The 19,823-nt window shown below is 42.8% G+C and overlaps 1 protein-coding gene across 2 annotated transcripts in view; it reads right to left on the bottom strand.

Moving 5' to 3' along the window:
* The window catches only part of LOC118675455 (IQCJ-SCHIP1 readthrough transcript protein), a 511,967-nt gene extending 492,822 nt beyond the window's left edge, over nt 1–19,145 (bottom strand). For both annotated transcript variants that reach the window (XM_036348275.1, XM_036348276.1), the window contains exons 1-3: nt 19,085–19,145; nt 13,394–13,474; nt 2,795–2,930 (exon numbers count right to left, since the gene is read on the bottom strand). In XM_036348275.1, coding sequence (XP_036204168.1) covers nt 2,795–2,930; nt 13,394–13,474; nt 19,085–19,143 — 276 coding nt within the window. In that variant the 5' untranslated portion in view covers nt 19,144–19,145. The remainder of the gene's footprint in view (nt 1–2,794; nt 2,931–13,393; nt 13,475–19,084) is intronic.
* Nucleotides 19,146–19,823: the final 678 nt, after the last annotated feature.

The raw sequence follows: 19,823 nt of genomic DNA on the forward strand, positions 1-19,823 counted from the left end.
AAGTTGATAGGGAAGGAGAAAGAGAAACATCAATGATGAGAACCATTGATTGGCTGCCTCCTGCATGCCCCCTACTGGGCATCGAGCCCACAACCCAGGCATGTGCCCTGACCGGTATCAAAATGTGACCTCCTGGTTCATAGGTCGACGCTCAACCACCTGCGCCACACAGGCCAGGCTTAAAATTGCTATTTCTAAAAACAATTTTTTCTGTTACCACATGATACATTGTGGTATAATGGTACTTAATATGCAAATTGCTAATAATACTTAATATTATCTTCCCTCCTGTTGCTCTTTCAATTTGGCATTGAGCAGCTGAGGCTTGAGGTTTTAATCAAAGAGCATTAAATTAAGCAATTTATAAAATCAAGCAAGGATTCTCTTTTCAATTATTTAATTCACTGTTTATACCTATTAAATTGTAAAATAATCTTTAAACAGTCTTTTTTTCAAGTGGCACAGTAGGATGGAATAGTGCAGCGAGTGGGCTCCAGTCAGATGTGTGGCCCAGAGCAAGCTAATTATATCTCTAAGTCTCATTTTCATCATCTGTAAAATGGAGATAATAATTATTCATATGGTCATTGAGAGGATTCAATGAAATAATCCACAGAAAGCATTAGTAAAGTATCTGGTATTTTTTTAAAAGATTTTTAAAATTGATTTTTAGAGAGGGGGGAAGAGAGAGAGACATTAATGTGAGAACGAAACATCGATTGGCTGCCTCTCCCAAGCCCCTCACTGGGGATCGAGCCCAAAACCCGGGCAGGTGACCGACGGGGTACACGCAACAATGCCCAACCAACTGAGCCGCACCAGCCAGGGCAAAGTACCCTGCATTTAGTAAGGGCTCCACTCTTATCAAGATGATGAATTTGGGAGCTCATACTGAAACATTACTGTTGATATATGTTGTAGAGTAGAACTATTCTTTTTATTTAAATGTATTTTTATTGACTTCAGAGCAGAAGGGACAGGGAGAGAGAGATAGAAACATCAGTGATGAGAGAGAATCATGGATCGGCTGCCTCCTGCACGCCCCACACTGAGGATTGAGCCTGCAACCCGGGCACATGCCCTGACTGGGAATTGAACTGTGACCTCCTGGTTCATAGGTCGATGCTCGACCACTGAGCCACACCAGCAGGGCAAGCAGAACTATTCTAAATCTATATTAACCATTGTGCGTAACCAAAACAATCGGAGCAGAAGTATGTGAAAGACTTCATTCTCTGCTCAGCACACGGAGTCATCCAGGTCAGCTGGTTATTAGAAGAAGTGCATCTGTTTGTGACAGGCTTAGCCAAGGTGGGAGTGCACAGAGAGCAAACACAAACTTTAACCCACAGGCACTGATTTATGATATTCAGTGTCCGTCATTCACATAGAATCTTAAAGCCTTTTAACTTTCACCTTCTATTGACCTGCACAGAGAAGGTATCCCAAACACTCAATTTTCACATTGTTTTTCACTCTCAAATCAAGACTTAAATATAAACTTTACTGAACGCAACCATTTTCCAATGTGGTTCATGTGCGCCCTCTAGTGATATACTAAGGGCAACTAAGACAATTCATTCCCCCCAAAAACTCTCTTAAAAAGTGCCGATTCACTAAGTATTCAATTTCTGCTGAGAGCTAAAAATAGATTTTCTGCCACTGTTATTTGCACAGCTATAAACTCAACTTACTGCTCTCTCTTTAGAATCAACAACTAGATAAAACTGTTCATTAAAGAATACACAATGCAATCATCTGAAAACATTTCGAAGTAACCTTTGCGTGCTCCCACTGTGACTACATTATTTTGGCTGTTGGGAAGCCTTTTGAAAAATAACAGGATTACAACGTTGTTAAGGAATATTTCTTTAAAAATAATACCCTTGGATAGTTACTTCATTTTTCTTCCAGTATTCCAGTGACTATTCATAAATTATGACAACGGCTAAATCTGCAAAACTCTACATTATAATCACCTAATCATTTATTTCCTACCACACTTGGTTGTGGTCATTGTTTAAATAAAGACTTCCAGCAGGTTGTTCCACTCCTTAACTGTGTACCCAGGGATCTTAAACTGGTGGCCCTTGGAACAAGTGTGGTCTGCAGACATGGTCTAGATATGTTTTAAATTTTCTTGTTGCCGACATTTAAAATTCTGGATTTCTGGCCTCCCCTGAAGAAAGAAGATGAATTTTGACAAGAGCCATCCTGTATCCCTACACAGCAACCCACTTCCGGGAGCTCCACGGGGCTGCCATTCAGGGAGGCCTGTGTCCCTCAGTTAGCGCACACTCGGCCCCCATCAGTCACACTGGTCACTTACCTGGCCCCTGTGGGCATTCAAGTTGTAACCTCTGAGTTCGTAATCCTTTTCAATACTTTCTGTAAAAGTTCTCTTTATGATCTTTACAACCAAACTAATCTCCTATGATATTAGCACCACAAAACACCACCAGAGGCACAGACTAAATGGAGCATGCTGTTATAAAGAAAAGGAAGGTACTCTCGGTAATAGAGGAAGGCAAACACATAAATGAGTACTTTAGGTTGATGTCCAAAGCATCATTTCCCTCAGAGTTGATAAAGTTCACTCTGTGTTTATGAATCATGTCTTCGTTTGGCGACAGCAAACCCTCACCATGGGTTCACATTCAGCAAATAAGCAATGGACGTCCTCCAAACACAAGCCACCCGCTCACATCCCAAGATTGCTCTCTTGGAGCCAAAGCCCCAGTGATCAGGGGATTGGCCTGGCCCGTCAGACCATGGAAAGGAAAATGGCACTCACGGGTGTGCTGCTGTCGGAGAAGGTGTTCATGCTGACGGAGCTGCTCAGCTTGTCCGAGGACATGGAGGGCGGGGACGGGCACCTCTTCTCCAGGGGGTCCTGCCGCTGCAGGTACTCGCGCCATGCTCGCTGAATGCTACAAAAATAATAATAATAATAATAATAATAATAATAATAATAATAAAACAGCACACACACTGTGTCGCTCCCCTGTCATAATACACAGACTTAGACGGCACAAGGAGTCTGAAGGAAGTGGTTTTGGAGCCGGGGAAATGGCACACACGGAATGTGGCACAGAAATCAGAAGACCCGACTGTCTCTCTGTTTTACTGGTTTGACTTTCATAGCCATGACTAAGCTAAATCAGTCCACAAGTATCAACTGAGTCAGAAAAAGTCGTCCATCGAAGTGAAACTGCTCTGCTCATGTAAATGTACTTTGATCTATGGAACACAAAATCTTTCCATTTCTCATCTTATATTTCAAATGAAAATAATGCACAGGCTGACAAAACACTTGCTCGTTCACTCAGGACAGCACTGTGGAGGACTGTTCTGTGCCAGGGTCAGCCCTGGGTTCTGGACGATGCAGTGGCCCTGCCCTGGGACAATATAGGCAAGAGTCATGTGGTCACGGATTTTAAAGACACAGAGAATGTTTGATAAATAAAGAAATGGAGAAGAAAAAATATTCAAGAGCATTATGTACTACTCAGAAAATTAAAGTAATGTGTGATTAAGTGGCTGCTTGAGATTTCATCTAAGGAAACTTTTTATTTTATTACTTTACTAGAGGCCTGATGCACGAAATTCGTGCAAGAGTAGGCCTTCCTTCCCCCGGTTGCCGGCACCAGCTTCCCTCTGGCACCCAGGACCCGGACTCACCTCATAGCCCCAGCTTTGTCTGGAAGGTCAGAAGGATGTCCTTCTGGACATCCAGTCTAATTAGCATATTATGCTTTTATTATTATTAATTATTTTATATTTTTTATTGATTTCAGAGAGAAAAGGAGAGGGAGAGAGATATAGAAACATCAATCATGAGAGAGAATCATCGATCAGCTGCCCCCCACAAGCCCCACCCTGGGGACTGAGCCCACAACCTGGGCATGTGCACTACCCGGGAATTGAACCATGACCTCCTGGTTCATAGGTCAAAACTCAACCATTGAGCAACACCGTCCAGGCTCTAAAAAACTTATTTCCTATGTTTAGTATCCAAAAAATGTCATCTTCTGCTCTGGGTAATAGAAACCTCTTCTTTTTTATATATATTATATAATTCCGTTTATTATTATTTTTTCAATCTTTAATTTCTTTATTGATTAAGGTATTACATGCGTGTGCTCATCCCCCCATTAATCCCCAACCCCCCCGCCCCCACTCATGCTCTCACCCCGCTGTTGTCTGTGTCCATTGATTGGGCTTATATGCATGCACACAAGTCCTTTGGTTGATCTCTCCCCCTAACCCCCAGCCTCCCCTACTTTCCCTCCGAGGTTTGACAGTCTGATCACTGCTTCTCTGTCTCTGCATCTTAGAAACGTCTTCTTTGTGAAAGCTAGGTGATTTTTTCCCACTTGGACTGGCTTGTAATCTTAGTGATTAACATCTAGATTTTTACAAGTGATCAGTGAACACAATCTGTCCTCTCCAGGGAGTGAGCTGAACATAAAGACCAAGTGTCAGGATTCAGCCTTTTAAAATAGCTGCACTAATTCTTTCACCATCTCCTCTAGACTCCCGGAAGTGTCTGATCTTCTCTCATTCTTCCACATACAACTGAAGTCATTAAAGTTGTTTCTGTATAAACAAACTGATTTCCTTTCATTTGGCTCGAATGGTTCAAAAACGATCAATTTTCAACAGTCAGAGGACATAAAGAACACAAAAAATGCTACCACCTTATTGAGTGTGTCTGTGTTGCATAATTTATTAAGGCTCTGCAAATTATAATGCTCAAGGAAAAATCCAGAAGCTGCAGTGCAACAATACCTTGGTATCCGAGGCCAATTTCTCTGAAACTATGAAATTTAACTCTCAGGGGCCCTTACTTACTTAGAGGCCAGAAGCTTCTGCTAGAGCCTACAAGGTTCTTCATGGTTTATATAAAATTGCAAAGGTAGATATGTTTTAGGCTTTTTTTTTAAAGGGCCCTCCGAATTATATATATACTTTAGGTCCCATTAAAGTAGGATCTGACCCTGGTGTGGGCTCTAGGTGGTCACTGTTTCATTATGTGATGCATCCTTTGTTATTTTTCTTTGGTTTAAAGATTTTATGCATAATCTCAAAGAAGGCCTGTAAGACTGCACGCCTGGGTCTTGTGGCTTCTTCGGGGGACCCATTTTATTGAGGAGTATTAATCTTTTGGAAGCTGTCAGTGGTTTCCACAGTCTCCCAAGCGCTGGAAGTGCTGAGTAGCTGAGTGTCTCCCAGGATCCTGCTGACAAAGTCTGCCCATCAAGGGCTTAGAAACCTCTGACATTTTAAAAGTGATTTTTAAGATAGAATTCTCTCTCTCTCTCTCTCTCTCTCTCTCTCTCTCTCTCTCTCTCTCTCTCTCTCTCCACCCCCCCCCCCTCCCTCCCTCCCTCTCCCTCTCTCACTCCCTCACCTTGATTATTCAGAGAATATAGAAAGAGAATAGTGGCCACTTGAGATATTACATTTTAGCATGTTGAGCACCAGAGGGCAGTGTGACACCTTTAAAGAACATAACACCGCTGGTCAAAACTGAGGTGAGGTCTGCACGGGTGGATTTGCACTGAGGCATCCCTCCTAGCTCTATGGAATCTGGAAAGTGATGTATCAGTTTTCCTTAAGTCAGAGGTTAAGCATTCAATCTTCTTTTCTTCCAAGTGGATGGATAGTTTCTTCCTTTTTTAATTTACAAGAGAATGTGGCAATACTAAAGACATGAAGAGGACCCCAGATGCCATCCGAGGCCAGGTGAGGGTAGGCTGGGCGTGCCTGCTTCTGGTAAAGAAGAATCCCATAATGGGGTTCTGTCACCTTTACAATAACAGTCAGAAAAAAAAAGAATAAGAAAAGAAAAGAAAAAATAAAAAGAACAAATTTAAAAGAGAGAGAGAGAAAGACAGCCCCTACCTGCTTTAGCAAGGCAGAGGGAGGCAGGAAGATGGCACCAGCCAGACTCCATCCCTGGAGAGTATCTCAGCAGGTCCTGCCCCTCAGACCTGTGCTTTAAAATTAGCAAATGAGTCTCTTTCACCTAGCATCTGGGCATTTTTCAAAGGGCTGCTTCTGCGCTGGGCCCTGGGGAGGGTAAGTCTGGGCACAAGCCCTTGAAGAGCTGCTCCTCCGCCCTGGCCAGTGGCTCCATTATTTGGATATCCTCCTGTACTCCAAAAGGCTGTGGGTTTAATTCCTGGTCAGGGCACATACCCAAGTTGTAGCTTCAGGCATGTACAACACATCAATGTCTCTCTCTCTCTCTCTCTCTCTCTCTCTCTCTCTCTCTCTCTCTCTCTCTCTCTCTCACTCTCCCTTCCTCCCTCCCTCTCTCTGAAATCAATTTTTAAAAAATAACACATACCCTTGGGTGAGGATTAAAACAGAAAGAGCTGTTCCTCAGTTTGCCTTAGCCCATGGGTCTCCTGGGCATGAGCCCAGTTGGTCTTCAGAGCCAGATTTTGGGGGGCTCATCTTTCTGGTGCTGGTCTTAAAAGTTGGGGTGTGAACCATTTGCTCCTCAGGAAGAAGCTCCAGGTTTTGAGTTTCCTCCCAACTGTGAATCATTGCACTGGGTGGTTAATGGCCTTTCCTACCTGCTCTGCGTGGTTTCCATTTTGTTTGGTCAATGTGAAGGAGTTGCTCCGCCAGTTTTTAGGGTTTTGCTTTCAGAGGAAATAGTTCCCTCTGTAGCTGTAGCTTCTGTTGTGTGCACTGGTGGAGGTGGGTTCATCATTTCCCCCCAGAAAGTAAATGCACTTAGAGTGATGTAGGTTTTATGTCTCATTAGCTGTGGTCTTGGGCAAAGTACTAAGCTAATTGGCCTATATTTTGCTTATCCACAAAATGAGAATAATAATAACTTCTTTGTAATTCTTGCAAGGAGTCAAGGACAAGGTTTCTAAGTCACTTAGCCCCAAACTTGACAAATAGAGCGCCTGGATAAGTCATTATAATTGCTTAAGACTATCAATCGTGTTCAAGTGTTTTTAAGTAACATGTGCAAACTGTATCCATTGATAGGATATGCAGGATTCCTAAAGATCTTTACTGGCATTATTCTATTAGCCCAATTTGATGTAAAAATGTACTTGAAAAGGTGTAATTGCATGGAGAAGATACACTAGGCTAAATGCTTTCCTTGGATTTTCTCCTTGAAAGGTCACTATAATCATTTACGACATGGTCAGTGTTCACATTTTATAGAGGAGTGAGACTGAGGCCCAGAGAGGTAAACAGTGCTCCCAAGGTGACGGGTAAGGAGCAGAGCTGGGATTTGAACCTAGGTTTCTCTAACTCCAAAGTCCATGCTCTCAACCTCTCTTTTCTTAATTAAACTTCTGACTAAAGTTGTTAGGCATTACTCTTAAGCAAATCCAATTTAATAAGGCTTTAGTGAGAATTACCTTTGACATTTTGGAGGGAATTCTTTTCTTTCTCCTGTGTGTGTCTCCTTTTTAGAATCTAAATGTTTCATCATTAAATCACACATATTAATAAAAATGACAGGAATTGAACAATTTAATGAGAAAACTTTAAAAAGATTATTTGTATGTGTTGCCTCCAGTCAGGGAATGGGACCCCCCCCCCCCCCCCCCCCCCCCCCCCCCCCCCCGCAGAAGGGGGAAGAGGGAGGAGAGGGGGAGTGATTAACTCATTAACCTGAGAATTTATATGCATAAATGTATAGCCCAGGGACACAGATAATAGAATGGTGAAAACCTGGGAGGGGCAGGTGCAGGGTGGAGGGGGTCAATGGGAAAAAAACAAAAAACAAAGGGGGCACCTGTAATACCTTCAACAATACAGATACGTTTTAAAAAAATAAATAAAAAGAACAAAGTTGAAGTGGAAAAAAAGGAGATTTGGATTCAATAGATCTCTATGTTGTTCATCACAAAATAAACATATTGTTAAAACACAAGGAGAGGGATCACAGGCAGTCAATGCACAACTTTTCAATGATGGGATCTGGTGAGTCTGTTTCCTTCCTTGCCAGTCAGGCCTCTGTGCTGAAACCCCCACTCCTTTGATGTGGGTGTCATTCTCAGACCTTTGATCCAGTCTTGGCTCTTAAGCACATTCATCCTTAGTCTTAGCGTTGTGCTGAGAGCCTTCATTGTGGCTCTTTCAGTATTACTTTTGCTTTAGCTAAGTTTTCTGATTTGAGAGGCTTGCCTTTGCTTGATCTTCAGAAAACCTGCCTTTTCCCTCCCCAACATGACTTTTTATTAATAGCTGTGCAATCTTGATTGCTTTTGCCCTTTTGATGCAGTTCTTTGATCGTCTGAGTCTAAAACTCAAAATTGTCTCTTAACATTCATGAACCAGGCAATGCACTCGTCCTGGTATTTCTTCTAAATTCCACCCCTCCTTCCTTCCAATTATACTTGGAACAGCCACATGTAGGTTTAGCCTTTCTTAATCATATTATTTCCTTTTTATGCTGTCCTGAATATGAGGAAACAACTGAGACCCTTTCCTGACCCATCCAACCCCCATCCAGGGTTTCCACTAGTGCACTATACAGTAAAGGCAGCGACACCTGAGAACAGTTCTCATCTTGCTTTATCTTTTGCCGGGAGCCGGTCCATGCTTGCTGTTTCAAGGGACCTGGCATATATGGCATACTGTTCTTAATATGTTTGCTCACTTTCTTGGCACTATGTGTTTTAACCAAGGTCTCTGAGAAAGGTTGTTTCCCCAGGTAGGGATTTTCCCCTGAAGTTAGGGAGGGAATAAAACCTCTTAACTAAGTGCCAGGTGGGTAATTAATCACTTTAACTACGAACAATCATGCTTAAGCTACATAATCTTTACTCCCTGGAATGGAGATAAGAAACGCCCTAACCTTTGTAATAGAGATTGATAGGATTGAATCAACTGGTATAAATACAGATATAACAAGACAGCAAGACACAGAACTTAGGACACAGAACTTAGAACACAGAACTAAGAAGACAGAACCTACACACAGAACTTAGAAGACAGAACCAAGAGGCACAGAACTTAGAACACAGAACTTAGATTGAGAGAACATGGCAAAAGATCCTGGACTGAACCTGACTACAGAAATTGGCAAGAGAACCTGACTAGAACCTGGTGACTGAACCTGGCTGGAGAACCTGGACAGAACCTGGCTAGAGAACCTAGTGAGGGAACATGGCTACAGAACCTGGCTGGAGAACCTGGAGAACCTGGCTGGAGAACCTAGCAAGAGAACATGGACACAGAACCTGGCTGGAGATCCTAACCAGAACTTCGCTGGAGATCCTGACCAGAACTTGGCTAGAGATCCTGGCGAGGCTGCTGATCAACTGAACGCTGTCTCCGTGTCATTCCTTCTTCGCCGACTCCGTCCACGCCTTTGGGAACCCCTGGACCCGCTGGGGCTGGACCCCGGCAATCTTTTACGTTCAAAGATTGACCTGCCAACATACATCCCATCTCAGGACTTGCAGGGGCTAGACTATCCAGAAACCTTAATTGAAACCTACTACTTGCTCCTCCTCATCAGGGAAGGGGGAGGAGAGTTTCCAGGATAGCGGATTTTATGGTATAGTAACATCACTTCCCTCTACCCCCTGGGGGAAAGCAGATGTCCAGCTGGGTCCTACCAACAGAAATGAGAAGACCCTAAGAAAAAGCCTGTGACGTTTGGCAGTGACTCGACAACCTGGGGCAAGGCCCCATCTTTCACACCCAATGCTCTGCAGGTCTAAAGAACATCTCTTGGAAAGTGGGGATAGGTAGAGGTATGCCAAGATTCTCCCTGTGGATGATGCCAAGGTCATCCTGGGGTAGACAGCCTACACCATTGGTGGGGAGTTCGGGGGGTGGGAGGGTGGGGGGTGGGGTGGGAAGGATCCAATGGCCCTTCCCACAAGCAATAAAATAACCTCACAGAGTTGTTTTAAAATAACTGTCTGGTAGCTTCAACTATCTGGTAGCTCGAATGTTCACCATCAATGATAAGACTGGGGATGCCTTGGTGTTTAGCAAATGAGTGGTGAGTGAGATGACATCAAGACAGGAGGAGAAGAGGAAGGAAGGCAGATGGGGAGATTAGAAAAGGGAGAGGGGGGAGAGGGGAGTAGGCTGCACAGCTGTAGGAAAAGTCTGATGTGTGTGAAGGGGAGATGTTTAACCTGTCATGACAGTTAAGAATTTAATAACCAGATTAGACAAGAGTCACTGAACTGGACTAAACTCTCCAATGGGACTCGAATTCCATTATTGGGCAAGATCAAGTTTTCTCTCCCGCATCCCCCTCCCGTGAGTGGAAATGGGGTCCAGAGTTATTAGAAGAGATAAAGCCACTCCGTTTGCACCTCACTGAGCTGAGACTCCTCCATCAAACCAGCTACACATAAAATCTCAGACTTTCTGAGTCGGCTAGACTCTCAGACACAGAGATTTTATTTTCCTTGCCTGTTCCTCCTCCTGGCACCTGGCCCTCTGCCTCTACATATTAGAGATGATGAAAGCTAAGAAACAACAGGGAGGTTTCCTAATTCATTTCAATGTTCAAATGAAACATCCCAATTTCTGAGCCAGCCAACTCTCCTTTCCAGCTTTTCCTTTAAGAGGATGTTATTACAAGAGTAAAGCTCTTAAGGATAAAGCAGCCAATGGCTGGAAACTAACATTTGTGTAGTGAGGCTGACATACTGCTTACAGAGAATGACTTGGTAGCCTGATTCATTATTCATTGAGTAAGTGTAACACAGAACTTCCTGGGGGGACCCCATGGGTTCCGAAACCATGTTTGAACTTCACCTGGAGAGGTAGCCCACTGTGCTCGCTCAGAGGCAAGCTTTTTACTGTAACCAAGGTTAACCCAGATTTATAGTGGTGTGTGTTAATATTTGCCTTCATCCAGCAGGACATGATATATCTGCATCATTTCTGTCTCCATTCCTAAACCCAGCAATGGCTTATTGTACACGGCAAGGCCCCCTTCTTCAGGTAGCTTCTTCTGTAAAGATTCCTCTGGGCTTTTTGCAAATGATCCGTGATCCTGGCCAAGCGCCGGTATACTTCATTTCTCAGAAGCATGCTTCTTGGAGCATTAAGCTGAGTCTGTGTATGTATGTGTGTGTGTGTGTATTATACACACCCTCAGTGACAATTCTTACATGCGCCCCCGAAGGAAAATCAGAATTGGAAGGCTCACAGAGAACAGGCGTGAATAGTTTAAAATTGCTTTTGAAGGGATTGTGACAGCCCCTTCTCTACTTAGAAGTGGTTTTAAAAGGTTGTCATTTTGTTCCTTAATATGCCTGTCTCACTTTGTATCTTATTAGTTCCAGTTTTGTTGATATTGAGGTGTTTTTTGGCAAAGTTAATGCAATAGTCACACACAGTGGGGAAAGGGGACTAATATTTGGCCTTAGTAAGAGAGAATCCTATATAATAAAAGAGAACCATGCAAATTAACCATCCCTCCACGATGCCCACCAGCCACACCCACCAGCCAATGAGGAGTGAGTATGCAAATTAACCCAACAAAGCTGGAAGGTTAATTTGCATACACAGGCACCGGGCAGCTGGGGGTGGGGCCTGTGGCCACTTGCATACACACAGGTGCCAGGGAGCCGGGAGCAGGGTGGTGTGTATGGGCACCGGGGAACCGGTGGCGTGTGCAGATGCTGGGGAAGCTGGGGAGTCAGGGTCAGGCACAGGCGCTGGGGAGTCAGGGTCGGGGTGGCGCACACAGACACTGGGGAGCCGGGGCAGGAGCTTCCCCTGTGTCACCATGCACGCAGGTGCCGGGGAGACCGGGTTGGGGTGGGAGCTTCCCCCATGTCGCCATGGTGATGCTGGAGAAGTTCCTGCCCAAGTGTGTGTGCCAAAGAGCCAGGGGGCGGGGTGGCGCGCAGGGACACCGGGGGAGCGGGGTGGCATGCATGGACCCCGGGGAAGCTCCTGCCTGGCTGGCACACATGCAGGCACCAGGGAGCCGGGGTCAGGGCAGCACGCGCTGACGCCACGGAGTCTGGGTCGGGGTGGTGTGCAAGGAAGCCAGGGGAATCTCTTGCCCCACTACAGTGCATTCATGGGCACCGGCGGAGGTATTCACTCCATGGCTGCACACGCGCAGGTGCCAAAAGGCCTGTGTCTCTGAGACAGGCATCCTCAGGAGCCAGGCCACCTGGAGCCTGTAGGCCCATGCCTAGACCCGGAGCGGCTGGGATCACAAAACGTGACAGAGGGTGCACATTGGGCTGAGGGGGACTCCCCCGGCCCCATGCACGAATTTTGTGCACCGGGCCCCTAGTAAAAAATAAAAGGATAGAAAATGAGAAAGACATGATACATTTTTCCAAAATATTTAGATGAGAGCTGGAATGGACATAGGAAGAAGGAAGAGAGTTGAAAGGGTGTGTGTGTATGATCAAGAAACACCCTGAGGCCCCAGTTTGGCTCAGTGGATAGAGCGTCGGCCTGCGGACTGAAGGGTCCCAGGTTCGATTCTGGCCAAGGGCACATGCCTGGGTTGCAGGCTCAATCCCCAGTGGGGGGGCATGCAGGAGGCAGCCGATCAATGATTCTCTCTCATCATTGATGTTTCTATCTCTCTATCCCTCTCCCTTCCTCTCTAAAATCAATAAAAAAGTATATATTTTAAAAAAAGAAACACCCTGAGGTAAAAATAACCACATTGTTCCAAGATGGAATTAACCATCTTGATCACTAAGATGAAAGAAAGTAGAAAATGCTAGTGGAAGTTGAAGAACAGTACTCTGCCTGAAGGAGAAAAACCAAGAAATGAAGTGATGACAATCAAGTAATTCCCTACACCAGTGGTCGGCAAACTGTGGCTCGCAAGCCACATGCGGCTCTTTGGCCTCTTGAGTGTGGCTCTTCCACAAAATACCACGTGTGGGCGCGCATGTATAGTGTGATGAAAACTTCGTGGCCCATCCTCAGAAGTTGGTTTTCGGAAAGGAGATAGGTGAGACAAGTATACAAGACGAGTGTGGATGGGAGAGTTGGAAGGTGTCAACCTCAGCAAACATACCTCAATCAGATTGAGGACGTTTTTAGCAAAGGCCAGCTTAGGAGTGCCCTAATTAAGTTAATAACAATGTACCTACCTATATAGTTTAAGTTTAAAAAATCTGGCTCTCAAAAGAAACTTCAATCGTTGTACTGTTGATATTTGGCTCTGTTGACTAATGAGTTTGCCGACCACTGCCCTACACCATCCAGCAGATGTTGCTGTGTGCCCCAAACAGCTTTGTTGCTGCTTAGACCAGAGAGGAAATAATGTGTAACACATAAATGTGAAATAAATAAATGTGTAATTCTTACACCACAAAACTCCAGAGTAGTTCAGAAATTAATAAAACAAGAACTTTAACACTGTTGCTTTAATGTAAACTTTGAAATAACTTACATTTTCACTTTTGATTCCAAGGGCTGTAGATTGAGGTGATAGTTTTCAATATTATTCTCCATATCCATGGCCAACTGGTGACTGCAAACAGAAATAATGTCTCAATATAGCTAAATCCAGAAAAGTAACATCTATAGCAGTAATACTGCCAATTTATATTTATTTTTAAAAGCAGACACATATTCAATTTTTTTTCATTTTAATTTATTAACAGAGTCCTAAAAATTCCTATTGATGGATGATGGATAAATAACCATACCATAGAAATAAAATGTTGTTTTTCCTGTTACCTTTTCTGTTCTTTTTATTTCAACCACTCAGTTCAACATTCATATCTAAGGCATGAAAATCATTTCCCTTAAGTGAAGAAAAAAGAATACTGAACCATTGCGGGGGGGGGGGGGGTGTGCGGGATAAAAAGAACGTTATAAATTCCATGGCAATGTCTAACTAGTAAGTTGTAGTGAGGATCTCATTCATCTCCAATGGTGCCACTGCCATCGAATCTTCCCCCTTTTTATCTTGTAAGTTTTTCCAAAGCTCCCCCACTGTGCTCAACGCATGAATCTCTGCCCCGGAGAAAGGCAGAGGTAGACAGTAACTGCTCCTAATGAGTGTATAAGACAATCACTGGGTGCTACAATGGTCAAGGAAGGCTTCGCAGAAAAGGTGGCACTTGAGCTGGGTTTTGAAGAATGGATAGGAATTAGGTAAATTTCTATGTGAATGGTAATACATATGAGGAAGACATTAAAATAAAGGCATAGAGGTAAAAAATTCAGACTATTGTTAGACCATAAAGATATCTATTTGATGGAAGTGGAGGGTAAAAGTTGAGTGTAAAAGGAATAAGTTTGGATAAGCAGGAAACGAATAGTGATTGGCCACATAATGTGTACAGCTGTCATAGACATTTTACATGCATTATTTGATTCTCACAGTAGCCTCTACCAATTATTATTTTCCCCAATGTACAGCTGAGAAATCTGAGGTTCAGAGAGTTTAAGTTAAACTTGGAAGGAACCACATTAAAACTCAAGTCTCACTACCACAAAGTACTGCTTGGAGGATTTTAATATCAGACTTATTAAACATAATTCTACTAACTGTGGTTTTCATAAGTAAAGTATCTGACAGCCCAACCCAATACACATGCATGTGGTAAAGGTGTGCGCGTTTAAAACTGAAACAAACGTTTAATGAAGCATTATTTCCCCAACTACATATGTTGTTCTCTGGTATTTTTTTTTTTTTTACTATATTTCAAATTTTTTTAAGGTCAGTGGTTATCCATCAAATTGATTTAATAAACCATCAATGAATTTGTGACCTGCAGTGTGAAATCATTGCTGCAGGAAAACATATAGCATTTTAACCAGGACAACATGCTGAATGGATATTTAAGGATGGTTTGCAGTGGCATTGAGCAAGGAGAATAAAAAATATATATATTTAGAAAGGTATTCAAATTGGCCGGATAATGAGGACCACAATTATGGTGATAGTAAAGAAAAGAAAAAGATGAGAAAAAAACACATTGTGCTGGAGGCATTATTAGGATAATGCACTTATCTCCCCCTCCTGAGAAAGGAATAAGCAAGTGATGGGGAAAATATGGTAGAGCAGATAAATTCACATATGGCCACTAGGTGGCTCCATCAGCCCAAGATAGCTTTGTAATTACCCAGCTGGGAAGTTGAGGGGCAAGGAAAAAAGCACCCCTGTGCTGTCGGTGTTCAGGGTCCATTATATATTCCATCCTTATTCTCTCATTTAGATATGTTGGCTATATTCTGTGCCGGGAATGATGTAAAGCATGTGGGACACAACCGTGAAAGCACTAGACATGGTCCCTGTTCTTAGAGTTTTACAATCTAGAAGATGAATATTACATAATTATAAATGCAATGGACATTATTAAAGGGACCTAATCAACGGTTGGCAGGCATATAAAGTCTCAGTTTTGTAATTCTATGTTCTTGTAGGGACAACAGCCTTATAACAAGGATACTTTAAGATTTTGTAAATTAAACCCCCAAATAACAAATTATTTAATTGAGCAATAGAGGTATATAGGTGAGGTGTTGTGGGGGCCTGTAGCAACCAAATTTTCATAGAGAACATTTTTTAATAATATTAACAAATTTGTTAATTTGCGGTTACTATTTATACATCTTCAGCACACTATAAACTACAAATGCCTGTGGGCTTAAATTAGATAACGTTAGGGCATGGTATCAATAATTGCCTGTGGGTGATGACATGATTATATGTCAGGAGAATATACAACTTGCAATCACACATTTCATACCAAAGACCCAGCCCAATCCAATATTTATAAAAAAAAAAAATAGCTGTCAGCCTTAGGTCCTACATAAGTTAAGGAATGATTATAAAAAACAATAGAGTCATAAGCAGTCTCCTAGTCAATTGCTCTTCTCTGTTGCCTTCAAAGTGTGTGTGTGTGTGTGTGTGTGTGTGTGTGTGTGCGTGCGCGTGCATGTACACAAATACACTCAATTGGCCCTATACGTGGTCTCAAGCAGAATGGAGTTACAGCTTCCCCTCCCTTCAAACGGACTGCCTACCACAAAACCCTGTTGAGCATTCAGAATAAATGTAATGTTCCAAGGGGGAATAACCCATCAAGTGCTATGACACCGCTCTCACTTAACTTACGGTCATTTCAAGTAGCTGAGATGATTTACATCAGCACCTAAGTCAGCTACAGCTTTAATGAAATGCTTAATCGGCTCACTCAAAGTACACCAATTTTTCAATCAAATCTGACAGCTTTCAAGGACACAGCCCTGCCCTAAAAGCAGACCAGAAAAGTCTCCAGAATTCTAGGCAAATGGGTCTAGTTGTTAGGGCAGGCAGCCACTGTTTGTCTTCCCTCTGTCCTGGACAAGTAGGGAAGGGAAGCTTACTTACCCCAAAGGCCTGCGTGCTTTGGGAGTAGCTTTAACTCCCACCCCTCGAATTCCTCAATCATGATTGGAGAAGGCAAGCATGCAAAGCAGGCTGGCCATTTCCAGAAGCTTTTAGCTTTTGCAGGCCTCTAGATCATGAAACGAAAGAACAGGGGAGCGAGGAGGAGGCAGAAGCCCACATATATTCCACGTATCTTCCTGAGAACAGTGGGATGGGGAAGGTATGTGCCGGTGTGGGGGTGTGGGTGAGAGGTTGAATATAGAGCTGTGGTCAATTAACAGGAAAAAACTTTCGGAGCTCACTTCTTACATTGAAATCAATAATGAAAAGCCAGCATAGCCAGATTTAATAGATTAATGGGCTGAAAAGCACAGAGCAAGTGTGTCCTCAGAGAATTAGGCTGCACGCGAGTATTGAATGGCCAAACGGATTCTAAAATGCATCTAGACCACTGGTTCTCAACCCTAGCTCCTTATTAGACTCACACACAGGAAGCTTTTAAGAAATACTGATCTCTGGACCTCACCCCCAGAGATTCAAATTCAATTTGTCTGGGTGGGGCTTATGCAGGACATTTTTATTAAACTCCCTGGGTGATTCTAAGTGCAGCCAGGGTGAAGGACCACTGATCATGTCATTACAACACTAATCTCCACTGAAGAAAAATCTTATTTGTAGGTCAGCATAAAGCTCTCCAGTTGCAATTGCTTACATAGAGCTAATGATAGTGGTGGTGAGAAGGGGTAGAATAATTGAACTGTTACTCTTGTTTATGCATATTAATGAGAACAGACATAACGAGGATAAAGTAAATCCATAGGTAACGCAGAAACTTGGTTTGATCAAAGGGCTTAAGCTGTCCTTCAAGTGGGGACAGAAAATCCTTAGAGTCACGAAAATGGAATAAACCTGAGAAACTATCTAGCCCAAAAAACCCCCGCCCCCAGATGGAAAGGGAAGGGGCTGACATTGAAGACACACTTGTCATGCTTGTCATACGTGTCTCCATTAATGCTCTCGGTAGACTGTCAAGCCACTGTTATTATCTTCATTTTTAAAGATGGGGAGAGTGGGCCTCAGGGTGGTTAAGTGATTTTTCCCAACCCGCAAAGCTAGGAAAAAGCAGAAAGAGAAATGAAGCCCAAGGTTTTCCATTTTCAGGAATGTTGTCCACAGCATCTCAGATGCATGGTCATTTACGCTCTCCTGGGCCCTTCCAGTGTCTATGTGCTCACTCTTTAATGGAGAAGTCCTTTCTGTTGGGCAGGCTGGGTTTTCACAAAAGCTATCCTTTTTCTGAGTCACAAACTATTTCTCCATAAACCCTTCTCATTGATTCTCATTTTCTTCCTAGAGTAAAAAGAGCAATTTAGCCCTTCTTCTAAAGGAAAATCCCTTCAAATATTTAAGGATAGCCATTATGTCTCCTCTGAGATTTATTTTCTCCAGCCTCACATCCTCAGCCCTTTGTAGTAGTTTCACGTGATTTCAGAATCCTATAAATTTTAATTGCCCTCCTCTGGTACTCTTGGGGGTGTGCCTTTAAAATATGCCTTTAACCCTAGCCAGTTTAGCTCAGTAGACAGAACGACGGCCCTTGGACTGAAAGATCCCAGATTTGATTCTGGTCAAGGGCACCTACCTTGGTTGCAGACTAGATCCAGGCCCTGGTTGGGGCGTTAGCGGGAGGCAACCAATCGATGTTTCTCTGTCTCTGCCTTTCCACTCTTTCTAAAAACCAGTGGAAAAATATCCTTGGGTGATGATTAAGAAAAATAAATAAATAAACTGTGCCTTTAAAATGTGGTGCCCAGAGCCAAGAGTGACACTCACACGGGCTTGACATTCAGACGTAGCGAGTGGTTGAGAGCAGAGGCTCTGGTGGCATTCAGACCAGGGTTTGATTCCCATCCTTCCTCACCACTCAGCTGAGCATACTTACACAAGTGCTGAAAGCTCTCTGAGCCTCTTTTCCTGGTCTGTAAAATGGAAATAACAATGCCTATATCACAGGGCTATCATCAGAGTTCCATGAGGAAGTATCTATAAGCACTAATAGAGAGTACGCTGTAAAAATTCAATAAATGATAGCTAATTTTTCTTCTTTTATCTTGACACTGCATGACTACTAAACAGTTTAATATTGTGGTAATTTTTTTTAGAAGCCACATAAAATCACGGTCTCATGTTAACATCAGATAAAAATCTCTAAATATTTACCCCCAAACTGAAATCAGAATATCTTTCACATGCTCTAATTGCATAATTTTTAAAAAGCCTAAATGGAAGACTATATTTTTATCTCCGTTTAATTTCAACTCTTTCTTGCTTTCTTTTCAGCTCAGTTTTGTTCCATTCTGCGGCATTACTTTGTTCATTTTATTAGTTTTAGTGTAAACTGTGTACTTTTTTACAAATTTATGATTGGCTTCTATACACATCCCTGATTTAAAGCCAAAGACAGGGCAGGGTTAAGTTTCAAGCCCTCAAACATACCACCAGAGATATCTGCAGGCATCATATTACTGTTAATCAATATAGCTTGTGTATCATAGCTCAACTAGTCATGAATCTATCTAACTATATCTCAAATGAGACACATTTCTGGGTCCTGACCACAATTATACCATAAGGAACTGCCAAATTACTTATTTATTTTTGCCTTGCCAGGTAGTGTTTCTTTTTTTCATACAAGCTTTTCAAGCTTGCAAATAACTGAATTTCCAGGGTGGTGGTGAGAAGTATTTTTTAACTTACTTTTCAAGTAAATATTTTCCATCATTAACTTGTTCTAAAGGATTCTGCAATCTTTTCATTTCTTCCTGTGGGGGGAAAAAAAAGAAGTGTTTTATAAATTGACCCATGTACTTATGAGCAATTATATTTGAAGACAATTATTAGCAAAAATGAGATAACACACTATTAGATGTTCTGGACTTTGCAATGGATAAGTGCTTAAACTTACAAAACAATTTCCTCTTTGATCCAATTAGAATACAACACTGCCAGTCAAATCATACGATTTTTTCCATCATTAAAGGTAATGCTTCCTGTCATTTTCCTAGAGTGAGGACATGTTTATATGGATCCATCCATTCAAGTTGCTCTGCCATCTGTACTATGTTTGCTGGTTGCTGGGGGAGGGGCTCTGATGAAGATGAGCTGGGTTTGGCTGGTCAGTAACCATCTTCTCTTGTCTCTTGAGAGCTCTCAGCAACCTCTTCTGTTAGCCCCAGTGCTCAGGCACACACACACACACACAAACACAAGCCCACATCCCTTCCTGACTTTCAGGCATCCCTAGTCTTTGTAGTCCCATTTTCCTGGCCACAGTGATTGGTTCAGGGATGTGACGGAAGTTGGCCCAGGTTCCTGGTGAGACTACCTGTCCAAGGGCATTTAAAGAAGGCCCACGGGACTCAGTTTTTAGAGGTCATACTCTTTGACTCATCACCACAAATTGCTGAGGTGCTAAGAGAAAGCCCCAATTAGGATT

This window comes from Myotis myotis, unplaced genomic scaffold, assembly GCF_014108235.1.
Source record: "Myotis myotis isolate mMyoMyo1 unplaced genomic scaffold, mMyoMyo1.p scaffold_m19_p_2, whole genome shotgun sequence".
In the NCBI taxonomy this organism is placed as follows: Eukaryota; Metazoa; Chordata; class Mammalia; order Chiroptera; family Vespertilionidae; genus Myotis; species Myotis myotis.